Consider the following 22,735-nt stretch of genomic DNA (forward strand, 5'->3'; position numbering starts at 1 on the left):
TGGAGAGCAACCAGAAGGAATGACTTCGGCGAGCAGCAGTGGACGCAGGAGCGGTGGCTACGAGAGGGGAACTCTCGAGCGCACCATGCCGATCACCGGCGTCCTGCTCAGCGGGGACCGCGCCAATGTTTTTGATGGCACGGAGGCCAATTTTCCAGCCTGGAAGTGGCGTATTGAGCACAGGTTGGCTAAACTTAAATTAGCTCATACGCTGGTCAGGACACCGATTGAAGAAGAATACTATGCCCCAGTTCCCGGCGAATCGGAAGAGAGGAAGAAGGAGAGGATGGAGCGTTTGAACAAACGAAAAGAAGAAGACGTTGAGGCTCTGGACGAGATCGTCATGCTCGTGAACAACGACATCCTCAACAAACTCATCGGACTGGAATACGCGAAAGACGCCATGGATGTTTTGGTAAAAACATACGAGAAGGCGGGAACCGCTGCCATGGTCAGCATGAGAGAGAGGTTATTCTCCATCAAATACCGCAAACATAACTCGTTGAGGGAAACCTTCGACGAATACGATCTGATAATCAGAGAATTGGAGAGAATGCGTTCTGGAATAACTCAGGAAGAGAAGGTCTATGCCCTACTCAGCGCTATTCCAGACCATTACAAACATGTGAAAGGAGCATTGCTTGTTCTGTCCAATGAAGAGTTGTGCCAGAAGTCCGTGACTGACATCAAGCGGATGTTTTCGACGCCGAATCCGGGGAAGACTTTCAGAAGGAACCCCGAAACATAGCGCTAGCATCGAAGAAGGCGACAACCCGATGCTTTGGATGCAACGAGATCGGTCACTTCAAGAACAAATGTCCTTTAATGAAGAAGTTCATTGCCAAGGAGAAGGAGAAGTACTTGAAAGAAAAGAAGAAGAACCCAAAAGAACAATCGCCATGATGACTAAAACCAACGCGGAGAAAGCCAGAAAGTTTGAGAGGAAGCGGGTAAGATTCGTTGTAGATTCGGGAGCGAGCGACCACATGGTCAACGACAGAAATCTTCTGGAGGATATCCAAGATTTGGAGAAACCTGTGTTGATTTCCACAGCAAAGTCTGGAGAAAAGCTTCGGGCTACGAAGATGGGGAAGATTAGTTGAAAAGCATTGTCGGGAAAAATTTAATAAAGAATGTTGAATTGTACAATGTCTTTTTCATCCCTGAACTTGAAGAAAATCTCCTTTCTGTAAGAAAAGCTAGTAAAAGCGGAAATAGGGTTACTTTCATTGATGAAGAGGTCATTTTTGAAAATGAGGGCGAAGTGATTGCTTCGGGAAGCTTCATTGAAGGTTTGTTCCACCTTGATTTCGTTTGGGAAGCAAAGTCTATTGAATATGCTGAAGGTTCAGCATATATTGGAAATCAATTGAGTTTAGAGACTGTGCATAAGCGAATGGGACACTTGAGTATTTCAGGGGATAGAAAAGCTAATAAAGAAAAGGAATGGTTGAGGGTATCAATATACATTCGGAAGACTGGAGTAAAGCAGACATGTGTAAAGGATGTTTAGCAGGAAACAGACCGCTAACAAGTTCATACATATGAAACACCCAAGATCGAAACGGCCGCTTGAATTAATTCATTCAGACGTATGCGGGAGCATGGAAAAGGAAACGTATGACGGATACCGCTACTTTGTGACCTTTATAGATGACTACACACACTTTCTGGTAGTTTATCTTTTGAAAAATAAATCAGAAGTTTTTGAGAAATTCAAGGAGTTTGAAGCCATGTCTTCATCGTATTTTGGTACACGAATTTCTATGCTAAGGTGTGATAATGGTGGAGAATATGCCAATACCGAATTTCAAACTTATTGCAAGAAAAATGGAATTCAAATGATATTTACAGTTCCATACACTCCACAACAAAATGGCGTTAGTGAACGCATGAATCGAACTTTGATGGAAAAGGTTAGAGCAATGCTGTATGATAGTCAGCTATCCAAGGATATGTGGGGAGAAGCATTATATGCAGCAACATATCTGATAAATAGATCCCCAACAAATGGGGTAGATGAAAACAAAACACCATATGAGATGTGGTTTGGAAGACGACCAAGTTTGCAAAATTTAAGAGTGTTTGGCTGCGAAGCACACAAACAAGTTCCGAAAGAAAAACGACGAAAATTAGATCCAAGAACGATATTATTGATATTTGTGGGATACGCAAACAATGGATATAGACTGTGGAATAAAAATACACGATCTGTCGAGATTGGTAGAAACGTGATATTCAACGAGTCTAATATCATCAATGATGATTTTAGGTCAACCGAATCAAAAGAACATAATTTCTCGTCGGATCAAGACGTGATTTTAAACGCACGATTTGATCAAAGCATGTTGTCAGAAGGCACAGAAAATGGAACGGAACAGTTGTCAGCGGAAGATTCGATAGACGGTGATCGTACTATAGTCGAGATAGATCAAGAAGATCAACAATCACTCGAAGAATCAGTTGAAGAAACTGACTATGAAAGTACATACGAAAATCACGCAGACGAAGAAGATGAAGACGACGAACAACAAGGGTTACGGCGAAGTAAACGAGAAAGAAAAATACCAACTTGGTATTCAGATTATAAAGCACATGTCGCCGGGATATGTAACGAAGTTATTCCACAAAACATAGAAGAACTGAAGAGAACTGAAGACTGGGAAGAATGGAAACTGGCAATTCAAGACGAACTCGACGCATTACATCAAAATGACACTTGGACAGTTGTTAACTGTCTACCAAAAGGTGTAAAACCAATTCAATCGAAATGGGTTTTTTCGATGAAAGAAGATGGAAGGTATAAAGCTAGATTGGTGGCAAAGGGTGTTCTCAGCGTCCTGGGTTTGATTTCGCTGAAACCTATGCACCAGTTGCTAAACTAGAGAGCGTTCGGTTAGCCCTAGCACTGGCCAACGAACATAATTTGCATGTACATCAAATGGATGTCAAGACTGCATTTCTAAATGGAGAATTAGACGAGGAAATCTATATGAAACTCCCAAGAAATGGAAATGATCAAGGTCACATTGTTCAACTTCATAAGTGTTTATACGGCTTGAAGCAAGCCAGCCGATCATGGAATAAACGCTTTGATGATGCTATACGAAAATCTTGGTTTTATTCCATTGAAAAATGACTGTTGTATATACAAGTCAAAATCCAAAGGAATAATACTCATCTTATATGTAGATGACATTCTGGTAATTGGAAAGAATAACGAAGATATATCCTGGGTTAAGGAAAAGTTAGGAAGGTTATTCCAAATGAAAGATATGTTGGAGGTAAAGCATTTTCTGGGAATGGAAATCGTACGTGATTTTGAAAATCAGACGATAGAAATTTCTCAACCACAATACATAGAGAAGCTTCTCGAAAGATTTGGAATGGCCGAGTGCAAACCAGTGGGGACACCATTGGATTACAACACCAAATGGTCGAAGTCTGAGGAAAAACTCACCGAACAGCCTTACAGAGAATTGCTTGGATGCCTACAATACCTTTCGATAACATCAAGACCAGATATTTGTACTGCAGTCAGCATTTTGAGCAAATATACGAACTGTGCCACGGACTGGCACTGGTCAGGATTAAAACGAATATTGCGATACCTACGGGGAACGACCGACACAAAAATTGTATACTCAAAACATGAAGATAAGCCCCATTAGTAGGATTTGGTGATGCAGATTTTGCAAACGATCCAGATGATAGAAAATCATTATCAGGATATGCATATCTATTATATGGGAATCTAATTTCGTGGTCAACGAAACGGCAACCAACCATCAGTTTATCAACGAGTGAAGCGGAATTGATTGCACTGTGCGCTGCTGCAAAAGAAGGGGTGTGGCTAACATCACTTCTCAATGAATTGAATATCATCACAACACCATTCATCATCATGGAAGACAGCATCCCGTGCATCAGTATAGCGGAGGAGCCGAGATCACACCAGCGAATGAAGCACTTGGACATCAAATACCTTTTCATTCGGGAACTTATCAAAGGAGGGAAACTCAAGCTGCAATTCATCCCAAGCGTAGACCAACCAGCGGACGCGTTTACAAAGGGGTTACCTAAAAACACGCATAGAAAACTGTTTAGTATGTTGAATGTGCAAATTGTGGGGAAGTGTTGAGAAAAATGTTTCGATCCGATTGATTGCACTATGAAACATAAACAATAACAATTTGCCATTCATTCTAATACTGATAAACAAGATGTCATTCTGACATCTCACTACTGACAAACGAAATGTCGACTGTCAATCCAATGTCGACTATGGAAGGAAGAACTTGTATCCAATCAGACATTGTATGCAATAATGTACGAAGAGCTTCTTGTGGCAAACAAGAAGCTTTACGAGTTGCATGGAACTTAGAAGTTAGAATTAGTTGTATACAATATAGACACTGTAGATTACATAGACAAGCTTATACAGAATATGAAACTAGAATGATTGTATCTATAAATAACCATGTTTGATATAAACCACTTGACGTATTGAAAGCTCAATAAATTATCTTCAAACCTGAGAACAATCCGAGTATTATTTGGAAGAAAGATTCTCAACATCGTCAAGATACAAATAAACAGATGTTTTTTTTTTTTTGGAATAAGGAGAAATTGTTTTCTCGGCCAATGTAACAATTAGTTTTACATAAACCTCGAAACGTTAGACAACTAATGCAGGTCAACAGTGAAATCGCAGACATGGATGCTAATCAGCTGCTGTCGCTCGTTTAGTTGAGTTCATTTCCTGCAGATATATTGAGTACGACGTCAAAAACGTCTCTCGTAATCCCGAAGGAGGTGGTCGATTAGGAAGCTATCGCGTCTTATTTACGATACGAGCGCTGGAACTGGAAGGTGCAAATTCGTTGCACAAAAAGATAAGTTTTGTCTTGTTCCCCTTTGTTGGCTTGCTTCAGTGCGGGACCGTCCAACAAGGCAAGCGAGTGAGAGACGGCACAGAAAGAACTGGTATATTTGTTCGTCAAGGCTTATCTAATCGAATGGTACTAATTCGATGATCAATTGCGGCAATTAGCACCTCGGCGACCTGATTCTGGTTCTGTCGTTGAATCATTTTTTTTAATGGAGCGTTTAGGTAAAGAAAAGATTTTACTATAAACTTGTCTTCAATAAATGAACCGATCCTACTATGCCACTATTCCCAAATAGTTTTTTTTACAAAGAGCAAGATGCTTTTTATTATTGTTGGCACTGCATTCCTCTTTGGACATTGATACAGCACAAAACATGTACAGTTGTTAACCGCAAGGTTGTTGAGCCAAAATATTATTTTCGCAGTGGAAAACATTTCTTAATCGAAATTTGATTAGATAGAAAATAATCAATAAATCGAAATGTCTTCTTTTTCTAATATGGCTTTATATTCCAACTGGAACTTGGCCTGCTTTTCAACATAGTATTCTATTAGCATTTCCTCAGTTATTAATTGAAAGCTTTTCTATGCCCGCCATTGCATGAGTATGTATCTTGTGTGGCAAGTACAATGGATACACTATGCCCAGGGTGTCGAGAATGTTTCCATCCCGAAAACATCCTAGACCCGAACCGAGAATCGAACTCGCCATCTCCGGATTGGCAATCCTACGCCTTTGCTCGCAAGGCTACTGGAGACCCAATCGAAATGTATCAACATAAAATTTTGCAATATTTACGTTGTTAGAAGAAAAAGCAAAAATATAACAAAAACTCAAATGAGCGATAAAACAAGAAATGATTCCATTTAAAATGAACCACAGCCAAAATGAAAACACAATTTAAACCCAACTTAATATCACAATCTAGTTATTGCTTTCACAATTTATTAAACTCATCCGGTCTACACCACTGATCAGATCTGGCGCACATAGCGTGGGGCTGCCACGCCAATTCAAAACAAAACGGAATTGATTTTTCGTTTTAATCACTTCCAACGAACTGGTCATCTAGGTGTTCCACAAAACAGGAACACGACAGAGGAGAATACTGAACTGGGCAGCTTCTCTGCCAGATCCTCCGCTGCTATATCCCTTGAGGCACATTGAAATTTATATTCACTGACTGAACAATGTTTTGCTCAACGTGTAATGGTATAATCGAATGGGAATTTTAAATTAGATGGGATGTGTGAAATTATTTGCAGGAGTAAATTTATGTTGCGAGAAGTTTTGATACATGCATATTTATTTTGCCAACCTCAGCAAATATTTTTCCGAAATTTAAACATACCCACGGTAATTTTTCAACCGTTTTTCGACGTTTTACTAATATTTCTTCAATATTTTACCGAAAATCAGCGGACATCTGGGCTGTTGGATTGTCAACAATTGTAAAATTTTGGATTTTTGGTTTGTATGAACTTTTGAACGTAATTGACCTTGCAGTTTGAAACAGTTGGCTGCTTTTTGCTCAAATTATTCTAATTTAAATATTTGAAAAGGGCATCATACCCTACATTAATTCTGTCCAGTATGTGTATATACCTTCTATGTATATTTTTGGTTTCAAAACAACACAGATTAAAGTATCTTAAACCTATTTTTGCCTTCCTCGTACAACAAAGTTGTACCGAAAGGCTATCATTTCACTCCAAAATCGAACTTTTTATAGAAGTCTCGGAGACCCATGATGTTATATACCAATCGACTCAGCTCGTCGAACTGAACAAACGTCTGTTTTTTTTTTTTTTTTTTTTTTTTTTTTTTTCTTCCTAAACAATGGAGGGGGAATCTGCTCAACAGACATCCTGGGTTGACCAGGAAGTGCTGGGTTAGGGGCCACCTCCAATGAGGGAGGCAGGACTGCATCCCCGACCAGCTAAACCGTTTCCATTGCCGCCAAGCCCATCGTCCCTTCGGTACAACCAGAAAGTAATGCTTCAAAGGGGGGCCAGTGCATGACGCACCCTCGAGGTTAGCTGCGTGTCCTTGCAGCATCGAACATCGTGACTCGCTTTTTTAGAAGAACACCATGGTATCGTGCCAGCGCATTGCCGGCTTTCCAGGTGGCCTTACCACGCCCTATGTCCTCGGAAGGTGGGCAGGGTCGACTTCGCGCCTGCTTCCCTCTACACGACTGGTATCAAGAATGATGATGCCGCGTGCACCCCAAATTGACCTTTCTGCGATAGGGCCTATTCGCCAGCACACAGAGGGACTTGCCGACGCGAGGCTTACGCCTGCCCCAGCCTTGGCGAGGACCCCTTTCCGTCCTCGGGCTCGGAACCCGCCCGGTTGACCGACGCCGCGAAAGCGACGATACCATGTTGTTCTTCGCGCGGCCACTTGTTCGATAAAAGGATCGAGTTCGACCACAGAGCATGACCACCGGTATGACCCATGAAGCCGACTCCGATCGCTTGGACCACCTCTTATTTGCGCCTGAACTAGCCATCCTTGAGTCCACGCGCCACCTTCTGTGTAGCTCCGACTTCCGAGACGATTTGGGCGATAGCCGATAAAACGGCGTTCCAGCCAACTTCGTCTTTACACATCCTCCGAACTAGGTTGTCCGGGGTAGTGTCCAGACCACATGTGGCAAGCATGTGGTCACGCATTGCGCGAAAACGTGAGCACACGAACAACACGTGTTCCGCCGTTTCCTCTAAACTTGCGCACACCAAACACTCGGGCGAAGCCGAGCAAGCCAGCTGCTTTACCTGCACTTTGATTTTGCAGCACGCTTAAACGCCGGGCACATCGAACCCCCCATGGGGTGCTTGCTGTTCACAGCTTTGCTGGAACAAGTCAAACAATTGGGAGGGTTTGTGCAGCATGTCCCTCCAATCCGCAGTGTCGGCAGAGATTGCTTCTGTCAGGGCCTTTGCAGTCCCATTGCTTGTGCCCCGGTTCCAGGCACTTGAAGCAAACTTCGGGTTGCTCGTATATGCGCACAGGGCATACCGACCATCCCACCTTGACGCTCGCTAACTTGACTACCTTGGAGGCGTCCGCTGCAGATAGCCGAACCAATGCTACCTGCGTCCCTGCCGGACCTTTCCGTAGCCGAACGGCTGCGGTGGGCGTCTCCACTTCACACTGTCGCCGCAGTGCCGTGACGAGCTCTTCGACTTCAGTGATCTCGTCCAGGTCTTTAACCCTTAGATTCACCTCCCTCACCTTGACCGTCTCGCCTAGGACCTCCTCCGCCAACTTCTTGTAGGCGGCGCCCTTTTGCGAGACGCCCCGCTTCAGCTCGAGTATCATCTCGCCCATCCGGGTACGTCTTATTCGACGTACGTCGGCGCCTAGTTCACCGAGCTTGACGTCACTCCTCATCGCCTTCAAAACATCCGAGTACTTAGCCTCGTCCGCCGTGATGACTAGGGCATCGCCCCTGGAGCGATTGGCGCCTACCCTAGACTTCTTGCTACCCTCATTCGCCTGGGCCTTCTTTTCGGCCCTTGACTTCTTCGGTTTCCTCTTGTTCTTGACCAGGGTCCAGGAGGCGTCATTCCCCTCTATTTCCCTGGTCTGGTGCGGCTGAGAACTTTCAGCATGCCGTAACCCCTTACCACCGTCTTGCCTGAGTGGACGGACCTTTCCAGGTTCTTCCTCCCCCGGTTTTGGAGGTACCTGACCGGGGTTCAGCTTCCCAGCCCCACTACCCTTGATCGGGGTAGTAAACAAACGTCTGTCTGTCCGTGTGTATATGTGTGTGTGTGTGCACACGAAACCCGAAAACATTAGCCACTTTTTCATATAGTAATTCTTAACCGATTTTCTCACAAGTTGCGTTCGACAGGGACAAAGCCTTGTTGATCACCATTGAATTTGACAACGATCGACTATTGCGTTTAAAAACTATTAAAAAAATGGAATCAAAATATAAAAGCACCATATAAGGTTGGTGTCTTGGCTAAATGCGAGAAAGGCAGTATCACCAGTCGGTGAATTAAGTTAGTTTTTGAAGACAAGTTTACTAACATTAAAATCAAACATATCACATACATCATTGAACAATCTGCACCATCCGTAAAGCGGTTTGTTGTAACTGTAAGCAATGTATTGGGGTCCAAAGCAATTGGGGATCGCGTAGCCGGAGGCTTGGTGCGTGGAAGTTGATTTTCCGGAGCATGCAATGTCACGGATCATGTCAAAAAAGTCGTTGAAGGAATGAGGGGCAATATGCCCTAGCTAAGCAGAGACTGCTTTAATGTCTTAGCTGTAACGATTCTCATGGATTCTAAAAATTGCAGAAAATCTTATTCATATTGATAATATTCACGTTTAAAAAAGGTGGTGATATTTCGCTGCCGGAAAACTCATGAGGCAAAACGCCTTCTAGCTGGCAGCTATTAGGGAACAACGCACCACGCGTCGGCGAATCAGCATTCTAGTATGGACAGTACGTAGAGACGCGTAGTACATGGTAGATTAGTCCCACTAGGGCGTTTTGCCCGAAATGTTAGATGTTTCAATAAAATGTGGAAAATTCCACTTCCCCTATACACATTCGGCGCTTGAAGAGTGTTTGCAAACCAATGAGTACACATCTGTGCTCATACGGATGCAGGTTATCGGGATTGGTCCATAGCAGCCGTCGTAATGAGAATCTGACGAAGTGTTACTGGATTATTTCTATGCGTGATGCATGAGCCCATATTTGAACTCTAGAATGCTTTGGACCGAATTGTGCAGAATTGCAGCGCAGTAAGCCAAGCAAACTTTTGGCCTTAGAGATTGTCATGGAGTTGTGCTAGTTGAACCGAAGCTCACTTTCCAAGATCCTTTAATTCTCACAAGCGGTAACTGGTCCATAAGAATAGTCAAATCTGATTGGTTAAAGAGCACCAGAAAAAAAGATTCTACATATGGTGGCGTTGGCTTGCATTCCGTTTATCTGACACCATGATGATATGCGCACAATACCAGCTTGAAATGCGTAGCAATCTAAAGCTGACTTAACGACTTAATGACTTAACGTAAATTTCCAGGTCATCAATGTGTGGCCCCAAATGACTGGAGCGAAATGCGATGACAGCAGCTCTTCGTGGGTGCGTGTGCTCGCCACAGAGATCTGACAAGAAGAGCGACCGAGTCATGGCTTACTTCTCACCGAATGACACGGTGAAGTGTTAATATATAATCACACACTGATGATAACTTACTCAAACCCTACATTCCCCTCCTTCTCTCATAAAATAGGCAAAAAAAATTCTCTAGCGTAAGACGCAATGATTTTTCCGTAGGTTATTTGCCCGAGACAAAGATGAACATAGAACATGTTGAATTTGAGAAACGGATTAATTCCTTTGAAAACTGAACATCGAAATAAACTTGTCTCAACATCGTGGTTTCAATCGCAGACTAACGATATGGAAATCAATAGATTGTATCGTTTGTGATGAGAAACTAAATTGGTAGTTAGTGTTATGATATTGATCTCCTAAGAAACAATATAGAAGGCAGCTATAATCTAAATATCCTATTCCGTCCATTTAATCCTGCTAGCAACCTCGTGTAAGCTGACCATCAACACATCGATGTTGAAGTTCCGAACAAGCATCTAGAAAATGATATTTATCTAAAGTATCGCAGAGACAACATACTTAATTTTTTGACTATTAGCCAACAACTCCAAACTAATGCCTTTGTAAAAGTTGAAAACGGTTTTAAACTTCGAGCATTTCGGATAGCTGGTCCACTATGACTACTAAGTCAGTGAATTTCAAAATAAACTTCAAGATAATATATTTTGCCTTCCAAATAACTTTGTAGCATACGATAGTTCTCCATATCTTTCAGATTTCGTTAGGGCGATCTTTCAGACGCGCTTGGTGATTTTCCGAACGACAATCCATTTCCCAGTGGTTTAAATAGTAAAAAAAAAACAGGAACACCGTCTTCGACCAGAGGTCGTACAGACTGAACACTTAATACCTAGTATGAGACAACGGACAGGACAATAAATAAACAAAATAATCAATAAAGAATATTTATCACTCAAAGTCTCAATATAAACACAACCCCAATCATCACATCTCTTGATATGGAAAATATTTTGCTGAGAATCTGTAATAAACGAAATTTTCTGCCAAAGTTTAGCTCGACACAGTGAAATTTAATGTATATGTGATAATTATAAAAAGTAAAATATGTATATGTACATTGAAAATTTTAGTGACAAAAAAGTTACTGCCCCAACAGTTGATAGCAAGTTTTGAACCCAATGACAGTTTAGATTACCCAAAATATACCAAAACTATCATACGGTGGTATTCAGGAAAATGTAAAGAATATATGTATGGAATCATATTGAAACTTTGAGTGACGAAACTTTTACAACTGTAGAATTCTAAGTTCTGAACTTAATTGATCCGAAATATCCCGTGGCTGTTTTACGATGCTGGTAAGCTTTTCTAGAGATGTTGGGAATACACGGTTGAAACTCAAGAACACTTTGGATAACCCAGAGTACCCGACAATTACTTTACGATGTCTGTCGATTCTCCAGGAAATGTAATGAGGACAATTGAATAATTACAATTGAACAATATCGGAGCATTGAGAAACAAACGAACTACTAAAGCGTCTTTAGATCGCCAGTTTTTACCATGTCTATTGATCTTCTGGAAAAGAGTTCAGTGCGAGATTTCTCTTGTTTCGGACAGCAGAACGATCGCGTGATCTGCCGAAATATTGTGTTCTGCATTGCGCGGACGGTAATAAAAGTAGCCATCGAACAAGTAAGTGCAGTGCGTGTTTTAGTCGTCGGGAAAGAAATAAAATATCTATCTTGTTTTCGGTGGCTCATGCGCATGTCGCGCGCGGTCGAAAAAACGCGTTCTTCAATAGTTTGCTGTTGCCATCGAGCAAGTGATTACAGAGTGCTGCGCTTCCGTGCGGGCGTCCAAAACGCGAATCTCCTCAGTTTTCATATGCCACCGGGCGTGCATGTGTTAACTTTTAACTCGAATTAGTGTTATTTCCCATCCCATAGATCGTATCGCTCACCAAAGTGAATCCAGATAAATTATCCTATATAACTAAAACGATATCCTTTTCCTAGACAATCGTGGAGATGCAGAGGTATACTCGGTCTCTAGTAGCAACGAGAGTCGGACTAACAATCCTTCCATTCCTATATGACCGTAAGGACGTGGCCGGCGCCGTTATTGACTTTATATATTTGAGCTCCCGAAACGTGTACATTGAGAATGGGTAGCTAATCCCAAGCCCCATTCATTGTGTTCTCTGTACAATTTCGCAAGTTCAGTCAATCACGGAGTAGCAACTACGAATTGTGCGGTCATAATGCTCATGCTCATGTCTATTGATCTTCTTGAAAATGTTGTTGATATGGTTGAAAACATATTCTTTTTTTTTTTTTTTTTTTTTTTTTGTTGTTCACTAGGATGATGTGGGACTCATCATACCAAGACAGGCAGCGACAGCCTGTCTTGGTATGATAGTCCCCACGCTATCAGCCAAGCCGTTCCTGGGTGGACGTTAGGCAAAATAACAGCGATTTCAATCAATATTGTTCACTGATGGCCCTTGCACACTTTAACCTTCTATAAAGAAAAAAAAAAAAAAATTTCATACTTGTCGCTCACTTGCGATATCTTTCATTTCTGTTCTTCATTACTTTCGATTGCTCCCTTCTACTTTGAGCTTAGTGCGTATGTACTCACCGAAAAAAGCCAACGAAAATTTCAAATAAGAATCTCACGGTGATGAATCCTCCCAAACAGATATTCAAACTTTGATTGACGAAAAGTAAAAAGTACTATCGTGGCTATAGATTGCTGGCTTTGGCCTCAAAAACAGTTTGGATGACCTAGCGTATCCCAAAAAACATTTTTTCAATTTCTCTTGTCTTTTCTCAATTAACTTGTACGAACAAATGGAATATATTAAATCTAGATCAACATTTGAAAAGTGTTTAACATCCAAAATATATGTAACACTGGCAACACTGAATGTAATGATATTTGAGTTTCATTGATTCAGTAGACGCATTTTGGAAATTGACTCATCCTACACAGATGAAAATTGATTATGCAAGGACTAGAATTTTCGCAGGCTTCATTTCTAGTAGTCTAGTTATCCGATAGTCCGATATCCGGTGTATTGCATATAATCAAAGATGGCAAGAAGCAACAAGATACCCGACTTCTATGATTTTACGGAGACACGATAAGCGCTCCAAGTGAACAAAAACCGAACTAGTACACTGTTAATTTTAATCGATCATCTTTTGAAGAAATCTCGCTTAACTTTTCAAAAGGACCTAAGTAACATTTTTTTCATGAATTAATTTGAGTAAGGTACCCCGGGCCAAGTGGGACCTAAAAAAACGCTAGTTCAGCAAAATCGCTAAAGCATATTTAGAAAACAGGGTATTTCAATACATTAATCACGGATACATCATTATATGCTTCCGTTGTTCAAGTGTAGATGTGTTGTAAGTCATTTATTCAGTTACAAAAATATTGGTAGTGACATAAATAAATTTACCTGCGGGACCCACTTACCCCTTCAAACGGGGCAAGAGGGACCTATTCTGCTCTATTCTGTCGAACGAAACTAATTTGAAAATTGTAGATATAATGCTCTTGTAATATCTGAGTTGTTGTATTTCAGATCATGGATGGAGGTTCATTGCTGGTCAGACTTTTGTTTTTGGCAAAAGAAAGGGATTACAATGTTAGCAAAACAAATAAAATCAAGACAACAGCCGGTTTACCGTTTAATTGTCTGTTGTCTGGCTTTACATTAGCTTACTTTCTTACCGAATGTGTTAGATGGAAGAGATAAGCAAATCTTTGTTCACTTTTCGAATGAATGTTTCTCTGTTTAACACAAATTATTACATAACTTAGAACCAAAAACGTTTTTATTCAGGCGGTGTTGTAAATTTGCAATAGAACGAAATGGCCAATTTATGTCTTAAGCACCTAATTTATCTTAAAATCTGTTAATCTGATGCGAAGTTTAAAAATAAACAAAACACAAGACAAAACCTGTTGATCTATTGTAGAATAAGTAGATTGTTTGCACTGTAAGCGGAAAATTTTGCATAGTTATTACCATTGCTCTTTTCCATGAAGGAGATAATTTTCAGAAAGTATAATACACATTTGGTAAATCAATTGTACACTACTTCTTAACAACTAAACCAACGATATTAACTGCATTTGATTCAGATCCATATGATATATGAGTGTCGAAGTTATTTTTCACTAGACAACAATCTTAAAACAGGTAAAATGGTTCTATCAAAAATGTTGTTCAAATATGTCCCACTTGCCCCATGTGTGTTAAAAATCAAGGGAAAGTGAAAATTGCAGATTTTGGCTTTAATCAAAACTTTTAAATCGTTTTTGATGTCACGCAATTATTTAATTGCTCAAAATATTCACTTTCCACATCAATGATGAATTCAGGAACGACTATTTTGTTGGAAATCCATTGAATTAAAATAAAAGTGATGGATTTTGCCGGTAGTTTAAAGTCATGATTAAACAATAACATTAGTATGGTGCCGCAAATGGTTTTGATTCCAATTTTTTTTTGTGTCAGGCGAATTCGTTGATAATTTTGCTTCATCTTTCTAGAACATTGTTACCATTAAAAATGTTCACCGATTAATCGGCAGCCATAGTACCCACTTACCCCGTATTTTCACTTGCCCCGGGGTACCTTATTGCAATCAAAAGCTTTCATGTTGTTCTGTTGATTGCGCTATTCAAATTATTTCATGAAAAAAATGTTACTTAGGACCTTTTGAAAAGTTAAGCGAGAAATGTCAATAAAATAAAACAATAGGCCTTTTCACGAGACGTTTAAAATCAGCTGAATTTACCCTCTATTGACAGTTCTTCTATGAAAGTGACAGTTTCGGACTTGCAGGCCTGTTCAGCGGTTGTAAACAAGTGCAGCCTCGGCAGTGTCACATGAAAAGGCCTATAACAGCTGAGCCATTACACCATGCAAGCAACTCATACAAGGCGATGGCCAAAAACAGTTTCTTTAAAACAAGACAAAATTTTCAAAACGACTTATCTGCTTTTGTAAACAAAGATTCAAACGACGATTTGACGAATCTGACAGCTCACCCACGCAAACCAACACCATCAATAGGTAGGGGAAGGATGCCGCTACCTGTTGATGATGTTGGTTTGCGTGGGAGAGCTATCAGATTCGTCAAATCGTCGTTTGAATCTTTGTTTACAAAAGCAGATAAGTCGTTTTGAAAATTTTGTCTTGAAAAGTAAACTGGCAAGATGTTTACCAATCTTATTTTCATTTAATGAAGTGCGTATAATTAATTATGTTTAAGAATGTGTGAGCCTGGACCGAGTTTTGTCAAAACCTCAATGATAACAAAGTACAGCTGTTAAATCCATTTTAGCTTAAGGCATTTCGTAGCTCCATCACTTTTCCCAGTCAATATCAACTCCGATGGAAATATATTATTAAATCGAGTGTGGAACGAGTTATTGAATCTTTGGAGCGACTTGTTATTGTGGAGAAGGAGAACAGAGTTTTAAAGAAAAAAGTAAGGAGCTATCAGAAAAATATGTCTAAACAAAAATCACGAATCAATCTCGCTGCAGAAATAAAAAACACAGATGGTGTTGCCGTGTAACTGACGTTTGTATTCTTTTTTTATAAGGATTGCTGACGTTCAAACATCTTTCTCTTTCCAGCGCGTAAGCAGGATAGGATTTGTTTTCATCGGGAAACGTTTCCCGATGAAAACAAATCCTATTCTGCTTCTGTGCTTGAAAAAGAAAAATGATTAAACGTCAGCAAGCTCTACACGGAAGAAAAAAAGTACCCAAAATTGAGTATTTTTAAACTTACTTTTGAGTTATTTTTTCTCTTCTCTTTCATCCACTCTTTCTTTTGTTGTCAAAAACAAAAGAGCCAAACAATCCAACGACGCCAGTTCAATACGGGAAGCCAATTTTGAGTTTTATTACCTGAGGTCGAAATTGAGTGAATTAAACTTACATTTGGGTAAATAAATTTTCCGTTGGGTACTTTTTAACATGGGAGTAAAGGCAAACTACTTCGACCCTACTTACTCAATTTTGGCTTCCCGTACGGATGTTCGAGGTTGGGTGAATTAAACTCACTATTGGGTAGTTTATTTCTTCTGTGTATATAACTTCTCGATACACGATAAACAAAAACCTTCAGAATAGTATTAATGCTTGAGTTTTTGTGCAACAGATGGAAGCACTTTCATTGATTTCAGTGTCTCCGGTGAGATGTATGAAAAGTTTTGAACTCGGTTATCTTGTTGCTTCATGCCATCTTTGATATAATTGCTCTTGAGTGAAGAACTTAACATTTAAAAATTGCCATAGATAAAGGAAGAAAAATAAAATCTCATCGCAGTTCTTGCTGCATTACCGAAATAAACGATCCAGCTATAGAATTTTTTGTTGATTTGTTTGTTGACAACTCGATTAATTCGGTTTTTTAGAAAAAAATATTTGGCCGACGCACGTTCGGATAATCGAGTCCGACCGCATGAAAAGCGAAACAGTGGATCAGAAATCTAGTATTAAAAGAAAGGCCGATTAACCTGAAGCTTTCAAGTAATCAGTATCCGATAGAAAAAAAAAACGTATATGTCGTACTGGGTATAGACACTATAGGTTCCATAGATGAGCTGAGGCGAAGGCGAGTGTAGCCAAACAAACTGTCAGTTAATGTAGCCAAACGAGCATGACGTCACGATTGCAATCCAAGCAACGGAGCGTGTGGCGTCAGATTCGCGTGGTACACTCACAGAAAAAAATGATGAAAAGTAATCAGCGCGTAAATAATAAAGACGTGGAAAATTACACTATTCTGAGCGTACATGGATCAACAAGTTCGCCCTAAATGTATGCAATTTATATAGCATTATGACACTTATTCGTATAAAAAGTGACATAATGCAATACCAATTGCATACATTCAGGTGATAATATCGTTTAAATTTACGCGCTTTTTGGCATTCCCTTTATGTGCATTACTTTCGTGTAAATTTCAACAACTTTTTCTATCTGTGATATGAAAAAGTGGGAAAACACACCTAATCGAAACGACCCAACCGTGCCTGCGCTCGTCTACCCCTTCAAAAGTACGCGTTTGTGCGGAGTAAGGCGCAATGTCTATGATTTCTTCTTCAGAAGTACGGAATAAGACAAAAGAGTGGATGATCTCCTGGGTGCTGCGGATAGAGCCACTTTTCTGCTCTCAAGCGAGTAGAGTGATATTTTGTAATCACTCCCATAAGCAAAATTATTGGACGTCCATATACAGATGTGCTCGACTTGCGGTAAGCGGCAGTTTACTTGGCTGTCAAACATTTCCCGCCCTTCAAATTTCTCTTTCCATGCTGCATGAGGACTCACAAATACGCAAGACTCTACATGACTTTACGATGGTTTACATACATTCCTGCTCCTGCTCCAGCTGCTGAATCTCGTGAAATTTCGTAACGAGTCCTTTTTAGTTGCATTCCTACTAATTTTCCAGTCAAAATATAATGTGTAAATATTTGTTACAAAGAATACAAAACTCAATATTTTCTCCCCAAATAATAACAATACTTCTCAATATAAGATCTAAAACGAACCTAACCACAATCTCCAATAGAAAATTTTGGCTTCAGTTTGACAACCAAATCGATTCTATTCGCACCACCCAGATGATCTCTTCCTTAGAATACGCATTTGCCTGAAATAAGGGAAACGAATAGGTGATTCCCTCCTTACAAATATACATTTTTCCCGGAATAAGGCAAAAATTATACGATTCCTTCTTTAAAGACACAAGACAAAAGAAGATAACCTTTTCTTAAAAAGTACGATTTTGCTTTGAGTAAGACGAAAAGTACAAGATTTCTTCTTTGATAGTATGCATTTGTGCGGAATAAGGTATTGTGCTTTCAGTTAAGGAGAAAATTCAATTTTCGCGAGAACTCAGTTCGGTTTTTAACTGGAAGTACAATAATTGAGCAGATAGATCCTTCTTTCAAAGCACAAAACTTTCTCTTATAACGCAAAAGATTAAATAACTCATTCCTCGGCCGCACGCTCTTGCTTGGATTAATTCTAATGAGTAGATCATTTCTGCAGTTGAAGCCCGCAGTTGTCCGTTAAATGGCGTAAGAGTAAATTAATCTTTCTTTAAAATTACGTATTTGCCAGAAATAACGCAAATGATTAAAAGATTCATAAATTTATATCACGATTTTTCCGGGAATCAGGCGAAAGAATGAACTACTCCTTTTAAAGTATGTATGTGCTCAGAATAAGGCAAAAAGACAGATGGCTCTTCAGTTTATTCAAAAATAATTTCCTATGTTCCGGGTATTAAGCCACCCGTAGTGGAAAATTAATTACTATGTCTGAAACTCGATTTATGCATATGCACAAAATGTGATTGATTTAGTTCGGAAAAGGTAAACACTTTCTTCGGTGGGGTTTGATCCCACGAAACCAGTACGCTAGACAGGTGCTTTCTTTTCTGACTCTTGTAAAGGACGCGTTTGCCTAATGATATTATAATTCTTTTGATTTTTATGCCATATGTCCCTAAAATCATTGCAATTATTTTTGTTATTTGTCAAACGGTCGTTGTACCAAATGGTCTTCATGCGAAATGACCCCTAGCTATTAAAATCGTTATGCTAAATGGCATTATGTCAAACGGCCTTGCAGGTAGGCTTTTACAATCATTTGTTAAATATGTCACTTACAGTCGAAGGTAATTATGAAGTAATGTTATATTTTTTAGGAAAATTTTATTGGTCGAATACAATTAAATCCATAATTATTTGACATTCATTAGACCTTTAAAATGATTCTAAAACGAGTTAACTACTAAAAATATATTTTTTGAATAGTAAATTATGGTTACTATTCGAATAAACTGTTATAAAGCTTCGACCAATCAACGACAGCAGGATCATTGCAATAACAACGTGATGGACCACAGTGTGAGCAATCGTCATCGGCACGGATGGCTCGTGTCGCGAATTCAAGCCTCAACTCGGCTCTCCGGCTGAGTGTTGTTGTTAATGAAAGCTTGTTTTTCTCGTCCGTTCGTGTGCTATGACCAGACTATATGCACCACCTTACTTCCAATAATAATGGCACCAGGCTTCCTTACTTCCCTTCCTCAACCGAATCGAGATTGTAATTTTAGGGCTCTGTCTCCGCTGATCTACCGCTTGAGCTCAGAGTACACGCAGATTGATGTGGTTGTATGTTTGGTGCTTTCAGACAGCCAGATCAGTGGGGTTATTAGTTTAGTTCAATCAAGAATTATTGTAGCTGATTGAGTTTAATGAGGTTGGCTCCACACGGGTGGATTGACACAGCAAAAATGTTATGAACAGATGGATACAACCTCAACGAACGGAATCGTAGTGAACCCACGTTGGATGAAGCTAATCAGTTTGGATGCTTCGCATTTATTAGGTACGGTTGACCGGTCATTGAATCATGGTATGTCTCTCGTTATCAGGCTTGTTTTTATTCAAAGTTGTTTGTTGACTCAAAATATTCAAAGTGAGATTTTTAAAGTTTTTAGGTAGTTTCAAGCTAATATTGTAGTGGTAAACAACGATTTATTTAGGCAACGATTTGAGGCAGCGAACACTAGAAAAATGAGCCTGGATCTGATTGCAAAAACAACTAACTATAAAAACGTGTTATTATTATTATTGAAGCAGATGCCCTATACAACTTAAGGTACATACGCAGAATATCTTCCAATTGTTCATCAGGACATTAGCTAGATGCAAGTTGAGTTACAGTGAACACATTATTTCCTAAAGACGTAGAATTATTCAAAAAGAAAACTTTTTACTTCTTTTTCAAATCGAATTACAATATTGCGTTATATTGAAACATACAACCAAAAAACAAATTTGACAATTATTGTAAAAAATAAATGCATAGGTGATAAGGGGCCCTCCTTAGCCGTGCGGTAAGACGCGTGGCTACAAAGCAAGACCATGCTGAGGGTGGCTGGGTTCGATTCCCGGTGCCGGTCTAGGTAATATTCGGATTGGAAATTGTCTCGACTTCCCTGGGCATAAAAGTATCATCGTGTTAGCCTCATGATATACGATTGCAAAAATTGTAACTTGGCTTAGAAACCTCGTAGTCAATAACTGTGGAAATGCTTAATGAACACTAAGCTGCGAGGCGGCTCTGTCCCCCAGTGTGGGGATGTAATGCCAATAAGAAGAAGAAGAAGAAGAAGAAGAAATGCATAGGGGAACTGCTCCTGGACTTCATCTCATGGCTCCGATGGTCCCATTGAAAATAATGCCATGGAAAGGAATTTGATTTGTATATTATTTTTGTGATTTTTTAAGTAATGAGGTTTAACACATGTTGGCAAAAAAAAGAGATAAAATTGGAGCCACATTTCTTTGTTTAGTGATGAGATGAATATATGTTCACTGTTCAGTGAGATGGAGATCGGAACAGCTTCCCTAGATAATACGACAAGTTGTAATTAAGAAAATGTAAGCTTTTCTACAGATACTGTATGAAAATAAAACAAAATTTAGAGAGCTATGGTAAAATACAATGATTGTATTAAAATCTTCCGAAATTTTTTATGCCAAAATGAAATACAGTTTCTGTTAACTTCTTAGGCAGAACTGTATTCAAATCTGCCATTCACTGATTGGGCGTAATAAATGAATCAATGAAAAATATCACTTTCTAAGGGCCGAAAGTCCTGTTAATAAAGACAACAATAATAAAAATATCGATTTACAAGCATATGTTACAGGTTCTTTTATTCCAATAGATAGCATAATTCTTTTTATACAAATTTGATTTTGTGGAACCACTTTTTGACGAATGTATAAAGAAGGTAAAATGCGACCGTGCTCTACAATCACCATTGATAGGGAAAAGTTAATTACATTTTTTTAAATGGATACAGAATATACGGTGGTACTAAAACAGTACCTTTATTTTCAATCCCTCACGAAATATTATCTCGCTTGTTTCTAGCAAAACCATCACAACGCAAACAAATATGAAAGGCAAACAATCTTATCACATCGTAGGTAAATTAAAGTGAAACAAAATCTGACAATAATTAAGCTCTCCATGTCACATGAATAATAATTTAAATCTCAAAAGATAGAACCTCTCATTTTTATTTCCCTGTGGCATTACATTCCTGTAAAGGCGAAGAGATCCATAAGCAATTATTTCGGGTAGTACATTAGCGTTCTATGCACAACCAATCTTCAAAATTAAATTTGATTCTGACCAAATTTCGAACCCAGGGGCCCGTTGCATCGTTTTGATTTCCAGCCGCCCATAAGTTCGCTGAGCTAAGTAAGACCCCACAATCAAGCAACAATTTGTTTTGCACTTACGTCTTCTTTGCCTCTTCTCGAATAATAAGCCGCCCTATCGTCGAACGGCTCGGGAAGCCGGTGTCCAATGTTTCTCCCGAGATTGTCACCAACCAACACCATCCACTCTCCGGTTCGCCGGTGCTCAATTCCGTACTCAACTCACGGCTCAATTGGGAATCAGTATGTACATAAAGCAACAGCTCACCGTGTTGTTGTTTTTCGCCTGCTCCACACACTTTACAATATTTTAATATAATAAAACCTGACGACCGACAGCGGCCAAACTGGCTACTGTTGCCTTGTGCTTCACTATCTCTTCGTTCTCCGAACAGCAACAGTACCCAGCTAGCTCGTAGCTGCTGCTATATAGGTAGATGGCACCGCAGGCCTCTGGATATCAGAAGTGGCGGCGATAAAACACGGTGCGAGGTCTCGTCTCTAACGCTTGGCAACTTCACTCGCACAACACCACTAACTGCTCAAACGTACCAATTGATAATCGCTCAGCTATCTTTCTACTTTTCCACACGTCGAACGCAACAATTTTTCCCTTAGCAACAAGTTTTCACTTTCACGATTCCTCGCGCTTCTTTCCTTTCCCTACAATTGCAATAGAACGAGCGAATCGAACACCACAAAATGATGCAACTCACAGCGTGTTTTTCACCAAACAAACACTTGTTCCAAAAATCACTAAAATCCCAGATTTGTTCACAAATTTGGTTCATAAATTGCATGCACCACTCGAGCATTCACAAGTCCTCAGTTCGTCCGGTTTGCAGTTGTGAAGACCGAGAATTGTTTCGTTTCGCCTTGCGAGCAAGGATGTCTTCCCTGTACCACCTCTGCTCTTCCGCTATTTTATTGGTTGACTTCTTCAGCTCTTCTATCATCCGTTCACGGCAACGGGTTCTGGCGAACTGAGTCCGACTGCGGGGCCGCTATCAAGCATTATAGAAGAGCACGCACGCATATCCCCGCGGGGCACGGCGTTGTTTGGTGGTAGTCGGTGTGTCCGTGCCCACTTCGCCTTTGCAAGCATGGTCGGCTGGTCTAGCACGGCGTTGTTGTTGCTGCACTGCAGTGTGTGGTGGTATGCAGCGCTACTAAGCTACTAATAAAAGCGGATCACACGCTTCTGCTCAGTCCAAGAGAGCATCGAATTCGCTCATCTGTTTATATGAACTAGCGGTACACTATGGGCCCTGAGCCAAAATATGACGATAGAAGTTATTAATATGTATCATTAAAATAAATAATTTCTAAGCTTCGTTTGAATGATCTTACATGTTGTAAAATATGTCTTGTATACCATAAACAAATATTTTTTTTGTTAAATATCTTGGCTGTGCATATGCACAGCATATGTTTCGAA

At 39.9% G+C, this 22,735-nt stretch overlaps 1 protein-coding gene across 5 annotated transcripts in view; it reads right to left on the bottom strand.

The window, feature by feature from the left end:
- Positions 1 to 22,399, bottom strand: part of LOC134204489 (sestrin homolog) — a 128,545-nt gene extending 106,146 nt beyond the window's left edge. For 2 of the 5 annotated variants that reach the window (XM_062679307.1, XM_062679306.1), the window contains exon 1: positions 21,379 to 22,394. In XM_062679307.1, coding sequence (XP_062535291.1) covers positions 21,379 to 21,480 — 102 coding nt within the window. In that variant the 5' untranslated portion in view covers positions 21,481 to 22,394. Of the gene's footprint in view, positions 1 to 21,378 lie in introns of all 5 variants that reach the window. The other 3 variants (XM_062679305.1, XM_062679304.1, XM_062679308.1) reach the window with 3 other exon arrangements.
- Between the last annotated feature and the right edge of the window lie 336 nt (positions 22,400 to 22,735).

Source organism: Armigeres subalbatus, unplaced genomic scaffold (genome assembly GCF_024139115.2).
Source record: "Armigeres subalbatus isolate Guangzhou_Male unplaced genomic scaffold, GZ_Asu_2 Contig623, whole genome shotgun sequence".
NCBI classification, from domain to species: Eukaryota; Metazoa; Arthropoda; class Insecta; order Diptera; family Culicidae; genus Armigeres; species Armigeres subalbatus.